This window comes from Octopus bimaculoides, chromosome 14, assembly GCF_001194135.2.
Source record: "Octopus bimaculoides isolate UCB-OBI-ISO-001 chromosome 14, ASM119413v2, whole genome shotgun sequence".
Taxonomy (NCBI): domain Eukaryota; kingdom Metazoa; phylum Mollusca; class Cephalopoda; order Octopoda; family Octopodidae; genus Octopus; species Octopus bimaculoides.
This window is the reverse complement of record NC_068994.1, coordinates 47,074,792-47,081,914: the sequence shown is the minus strand read 5'-3', so window position 1 is coordinate 47,081,914 and position 7,123 is coordinate 47,074,792. Positions and strand designations below refer to the sequence as shown.

General features: G+C 34.7%; 1 protein-coding gene across 14 annotated transcripts in view; it reads right to left on the bottom strand.

Annotated features, from left to right (window-relative positions):
- The window catches only part of LOC106876392 (mothers against decapentaplegic homolog 4), a 174,465-nt gene that overhangs the window by 28,584 nt on the left and 138,758 nt on the right, over nucleotides 1-7,123 (bottom strand). For 5 of the 14 annotated variants that reach the window (XM_014924916.2, XM_014924912.2, XM_052972836.1 and 2 more), the window contains one exon: nucleotides 5,694-5,711. The exons of the other annotated variants lie outside the window; for them this stretch is intronic. In XM_014924916.2, the coding sequence (XP_014780402.1) occupies nucleotides 5,694-5,711 (18 nt within the window). The remainder of the gene's footprint in view (nucleotides 1-5,693; nucleotides 5,712-7,123) is intronic. 14 annotated transcript variants of the gene reach the window in all.

The window sequence follows — 7,123 nt, the reverse complement described above, 5'->3', positions numbered from 1 at the left end:
CACATGGTTCCGGGTTCAGTCCCACTGCATGGCACCTTGGGCAAGTGTCTTTTACTATAGCCTCGGGCCGACCAAAGCTTTTTGAGTGGATTTGGTAGACGGAAACTGAAAGAAGCCCGTCGTATATATGTATATATATATGTATGTGTGTATATATTGTGTATCTGTGTTTGCCCCCCCCCCCACATCGCTTGACAACCGATGCTGGTGTGTTAACGTGCCCGTAACTTAGCGGTTCGGCAAAAAGAGACCGATAAAATAAGTACTAGGCTTAGAAAGAATAAGTCCTGGGGTCGATTTGATTCGACTAAAGGCGGTGCTCCAGCATGGCCGCAGTCAAATGACTGGAACAAGTAAAAAGAGTAAAAGAGATATATACACACACACACATATTGCACGTGAATGTTTTTATATATCATATCACACGTAAATCATATGCAATATATTTTGCTGTTTCACATTTATCTTTCCAAACTTGCTTTTATATCATATTGCAATAATCATTTTTTATAGTTTGATGTCCATTCTGCTGCAAACGCCTCACAAAAGAAATAAAAATGGAGCTTTTATTAGTTTGGCAAACAGAGTTACGTACCTTGCCATGGTCAAATAACAACACAATGGCTTCTACTAAGATCTGAACTCACGAACGTGTGGCTTATATTCGAACATTATATTTTATCATAGTATTGATATTAAGCTGCTAGTTTACTGACCCTGCCATCAGTAGGGAGGTGAATAAATCTATATCTCATTGCCGTAGTTACAATATTGAGCACCAGTATTTTCCATACTAACCAAGGGACGTAACTCTGTACATCTTTTTGTTTTTTGGCTTGGCTGACCAAAACAATTTCCAGTTTTTAAACACTTAAAAAAGGAGGTGTTTGTTCCGTAACTGTTTGGATAAGAAGTTTTTTCCCCTTTTCATGTGTGTGAAAGCGTACCGTATCTGTTCCACTATGCTGGTAGTAAGGGACGCCCAGCCCCACCGATAATTACCCTGACAGTAAAACCATCCCACCACTAACATGAAAACGACAATGTCCATGTGAAACAAAAGCAAACACAACAAACACAAGATCGACCTTATTTGTATACTACAAGATCAGAAAGAATTAACTGGGGTGATGACGTCAGGGCTGAAACTCTTATCAATAATATAAAAAAAAAAGCTATGACCATAGAAAAACTTCCTTATTCTTTATTTCACCCCCTTTTTTTTTATAGTTGTTGAGCCTGAAGGAGAAGACATTGCCTTGATCTTTGCAGGTCTTCCAAATTGGTGAGTTTAATACTGTTAATATTCGATTTAAACTCTTACAGGAAAGGCATGGACAAGGAAAAGATCCCAGAGGGCTGATATTCTGGGAAGAAAGGTCTGAGCAAAATAGTTTATGTAGGGGTGCCAGGGTTGGAAGCACCAAAAGTGAATCACAGGTGCCTGAGTAGTGGAGTTATTTGATCAAAGGCTACTATAGTAGCAATAGAAAACATAGGGAGAAGAGACAGCAAGCTTGTCTGGAGTATGTTTGTAAGTGACTGAAAACCAATTAGCTGAGTGGACCTTCTCTGGATGCACTTCACTTAAGCCCCGTAAAGTTAACAGCAGCTGTTGGAAGCTAAAATATTTTGTGGTCCTAAAGAGAAGGGCCAGTTTTTGTGATGCAGTCCTAGTTATGCTAAAGATGTGCGCTCACCAGGAGAAATTCTTGGTGACAATGCAGTCCAGCATTTGGAGAGACTGTGATGGCTCCAGCTGAGTGCCAATCATGTTTAGTGGGGTGCATGCTGTGGTATTTTCTGGAAATGAGTAGTTCTTGAGTTTTTCTGGCCAGCACTGTTGCAATGCTGGCCCCATTGAAGGTCTCTGTTTATAGAATCAGTGCAGATTTGGCATGCGGTGCCTGGGCTCTAGGTGAGTGATGGCACAACTGGAGACAGCTAAAGAGAAATGAATGGTCATGTTGTCTGCATAAGAGTGGATACTGTTGGATGTAACGGCAAGTCAATGAGTGACAAAATGAAACCTGAAGAACACTAGAGTTGTCTGAGAGTGAAGTAGAAACAACACAGTGAACACATGCTGCAACTGTATAATCAAATAGGAAGCTATTGAACTAATAGATGAGAGATGAGTGAAGTCTATAGGTAGGAAGTTATGAGAGGAGGTTTGCATGCCAGTCATGGCTGAAAGCTTTCTTGGTATCCAGAGAAACACTTCTTTCACCAAACTTCTTTAAAGCAAGAACCCACTGGTGAATGACATTACAGAGAAGATCACCAGTGGCCTTGGCTCTGCAGAAGCCATACGAGATGCCGAGGACAACAGAATGAGTTTCAAGGTGTTGAAGAAAGTCAATGTCAATGGTCATGAGGTTAGAACACCAGGATGATAGTTGGCTGGGTTGGAGGCACTGCCTTTCTTTGAAATGCAACACAGTGGTGTGTGCTTCCAAATGTCAGGGTATATCTCTGTAGAGAATGACGGTATGAAGAAAAGAATTTGGTGAGAACAGGAGTAAATTCTAGGGTATGACACTTGACTGTAAAGATGAGTCCTTAAAGTTCAATCTCCAAGGTGCAAAACTGTAGTCTAATATACACACATATACACTCACATATACACACACATATATTTATAAATACAAATACTATCGTATCAGTCTCTCCCTCTCCCTCTGCACATGTATTAAATGAGGTATGCATATTAAAATATTATTTAAAAATATAAACATCAGAGTTAATTGTTATCGTTCCATCTTCTATATTATATTGTAATTATATACAACACCAAAATATACTTCTACTGTACTTGAAACAGATTTTTTGTTTCTTTCTCTCTTTCACACATACACAAGTACCATTATTGTTTTGAGAGTGTAAAAATAATTTTGAAGTGATAAAATAAAAATTACCTGTAAATAGGAAAAAAAGTATTTAACAAAAACCATGAAATCATGAAGGAAAAAAACAAAACAAGACATCTATATATATACACATATATATACACACACACACACACACAAGTGTATGACAATATTTCTCTCCTCTCCTTTGGCATGCATAAGATTTGAGATAAAAAAATTTGACGTTCTTGGATAGAATGGACAAACAGTACCTGAGGTTGTGTAAACAAAGGGTGTTCAATTATAAATGTATATGTGTGTATGTGTGTGAGTGTGTGAATGTATGTTGTATATAGGTATTTGTATATGCATGTACATTGGTATGTGTGTGTGTGTATGTAAATATATATATATATATTAAGCAGTATATATATTTCCAGCATATTGTACAGAGCATGAGACTGAACAGACCACAAACCATGGACCACCACAAACAACTGACCACAAATTACAACTGACCATTAAACAAGATATATAATAGAGACAGGTGAGATGCAGAAGCTAAGAGGAAGAAGGGGGAAGAGGCAGCTATTGGTCAACGGTGCAGTAATAGGCTGCGTTGCATCACACACAATACACAGACAAAGGTAAAAAATAGAAAAGCATAGTACCACCATGCTACTCGGAAACAAAAGATTATCTCAAAAAGTAGACACAAGAATATTTGGCACCAAAATAAAGCTGTTGTTTAATTCCAGAAAGGCACCTACTCTAAACACTGGTTACTCACATTGACACAAGGATACACCCGATTGACTCTTTGCTATCCGAGTAAACAATGATGATGGTGATGATGATCATGATTATTGATTCCTCTAACAATGAAAGGCAACATATTGACCCCAATGGATTTTGAACTCAGGACAGAGATAACTGAAACTAAATACTCTAAGGTATTTACTCCAGTCTATCACTGCACTCTCTACACCCCTCATATGTCTTGTTAATTGAAATACCAACTCACAACACTACGATCTGGATTTATTTGTTAAACTAGCTGACTCTGTGCCATCAAAAATGACGGCTAATTGTAGTATTTTATATATAAGGTACATAATAATCACACATACAAACATTCATATACTTCCCTTGTACATGCACACACTTACACATATATACTCGAACAAAGTTGAAACGCTGTTTGATTTTTCTTTTCAGCATTGAACATTCACCATCCCATTTCCATTGCACACACACACAAACATTCACATACACATATACTCACACACAGTTGAAACGCTGATTATATTTTTATCAATTCCTCTTTCAAAGGAAAACCAAAACACTAACAAATCAAAAACAACCTCATTTATACCAGCCCAGTCAAGATGGTATTTTCTTCATCTCCTACTCTTGTATTTGCACACATTTACAAAATGACTTTCTGAAATGAACTTCCATTATGCAGCTAAGGAGTACATTTTCATTGCATATCTTATGTGGTGTTCTCACTACAGAAATAAATGAAGTTTGTACGAAACGTACGTACTGCTATAACCTAATTCATTTTTGTTGCTTTTCTTCAAATTATATATATATATATATATATATATATGTGTGTGTGTGTGTGTGTGGTATACATACACACACACATATATATATGGTATGTCTCATGTAAACAGATGTGAGCTTTTTCCGTCCAAGGGCTTTTTAAATCTAATATTTACATTGTCATTTATCGCTTTATCGATTTCAATTTTCTCCATTAATCTTTAGTATGCTTAGGTGCATCATGTCACCATAGAGTTTTCTCCCTGGTAGCTGCTGGTACATTGAGAGGGGAGAAAACTCATATGATAACATGATGTGCATACAGCATGCTAAAGGTTAAAAACAACTTATTTTATGTCTCTTGAAGTTTGTAATTTCTTTGACATAAATCTCTCAATATATATATATATATATATATATATATATATATATATATATATATATATATATATATGTATGTATACACACACATACATATATATACAAACATCTATATGTATATACATATGTGTATAAATATATGAATGAATGAATAGATTCAATGACTTACTTTCTAGTTTCTCAGACATTTAGATTGCCAGTTTATTATTAACTGCACTGGATGAAAATTTCAAATATGTTGGGAGAAGATGTTTAACATTATCCAAATAAACTCTACATGTATTGAGTACGCCTTTTTTCATCAGTAATCTTAAATGTGTACACACATACAAACTAACATATTTTTACAAGCAAAATGGTTGACAGTGACTTCAAAATTTTAGCTTAGTTGCAGTTATCTGTTTGACAACTGCAAGTAAGACTAAACTTTGAAGTCACTCTCAACTGTTTTCCTTTGTCAAAATGAATTGATACTCTACTTAAATGTACTATTACTGAGTGATGCTCCAAATAACACTTGACTGTTTTCATATATAATGAAACATAGAAACAATCGTTTATATATATATCTGTATGTGTGTACACACATGCACATGTACATACACACATGCAGACATATTTCTGCAACTACTTTTGACATGAGATTCTCACAAAAGGGGGAAAAAACAGCACAAATGAATAATAATAATAATAATAATAATGATAATACATTTAAACACATCCTCAGAATACCTCACCAGACTACAAAAATAACAGATGAATAAACCAAGAGCAAAGTAATAATAATAATAATAATAATAATAATAATACAATAATGAGGGTTAAGATGAGAATGTTAATTACATAAGAGGGAAAAAGGAAAGAAAAGATGAAAAACATCAATGACAACAACAACACTAAACGAAGACTTACCGACAAGAACTGGAATCACTGAGGAGAGAAAAAATGTGAAAAAGAGAGAGAGAGAAGGTAGATTATCACTAGAGCGATTTCGGTTGATTTGAAACAAACTACAGTTTTTTGTCATGCACAAGTCAGAGGGGAGAATGGCCCTTAAGTACTATAGGATGCAGAACCAGTGAGTGTTTTGGTCAGTCAGTTAGTTAGCATGATGCATGGCTGGCTGGATGTTAGTATTTACTAGAAGGTGTTAGAGAAAGAAATGGTACATATGCTGTGCCTAAACAGGCTACTATATATGTATGTGTGTGTGTGTGTGTATATATATATATATATATATATATATATATATATATATATATATATATATATATATATACATATATATACACACACATATACATATATACACACACACACACATATATACACACACACACACATATATATATATATATATATATATATATATACACACACAACTTCATTTGTAATGTAAGTTCAATATGATAAGTAATATGACTTTTATCATGAGATAATATTTCTAGAAATGCCTTTCTATATGTGTGTTTCAGTGTATGCGCACACACGTGTGTGTGTGTTTGTGAGTTAATACAACAATGGTGTTTCCCTTTTCACATTTCAGTTTTATCTCCCGATAAAATTGTTTATCTATCACATCTAAATTAATTATGCATTTTTGATATATATATATAAATATATTTACTAATTATATGAATGATGAAGCTTGGCTTTTTAGCACCGAAACAGCTGTAAAGTTTAGAATGAAATTATGAAACATCTGCAAGATCTTTGCTTTTTCATTATTGTTTGTTTGTTTGTGTGTGTGTATGCAAACACATTATGCTATGTTACACACAAGAGAACAAAATGTTTGGTGGGTGGGGGCTGAACAGCAAATAAATTACCTACAAAACAATTAAAATACTTGCAGTGATAGAAGCTTTGCTGAAATAGCAGTAATATTTGTCTGTTTAATGCAGAAAGGAAGGACTTGGAGGAGGTGTACAGTGTAATCAGAAATACAGAAACCTGGCACACAACACATATGTGATTCAAATTTGTCCAACAGACCTATTATTCATTTCCTACCTCAAATTAGGCCACATAATGTCACACATATACATACACACGCACGCACGGGCAAAGCTAAGAAGCATTTGGTGTTCTTATTAGTTACTGGCTGGATGATTTTTTGTCTCCCTCCAGTATATATTGTTTTTAACATAGCACACCTATAAGACAGTTTATCTTGACTGTCAACAGTGTATATACATTAAGAATGATACTATATATCTATATAAAACACTAGCACACACACACACACACACATATACGCAAAGGCAAAAAAAAATTCTATAACTAATACTTAGAAAAATTCATCTAAAGATTTCATAAAAAAAAAAAGAGACTAAAACTGC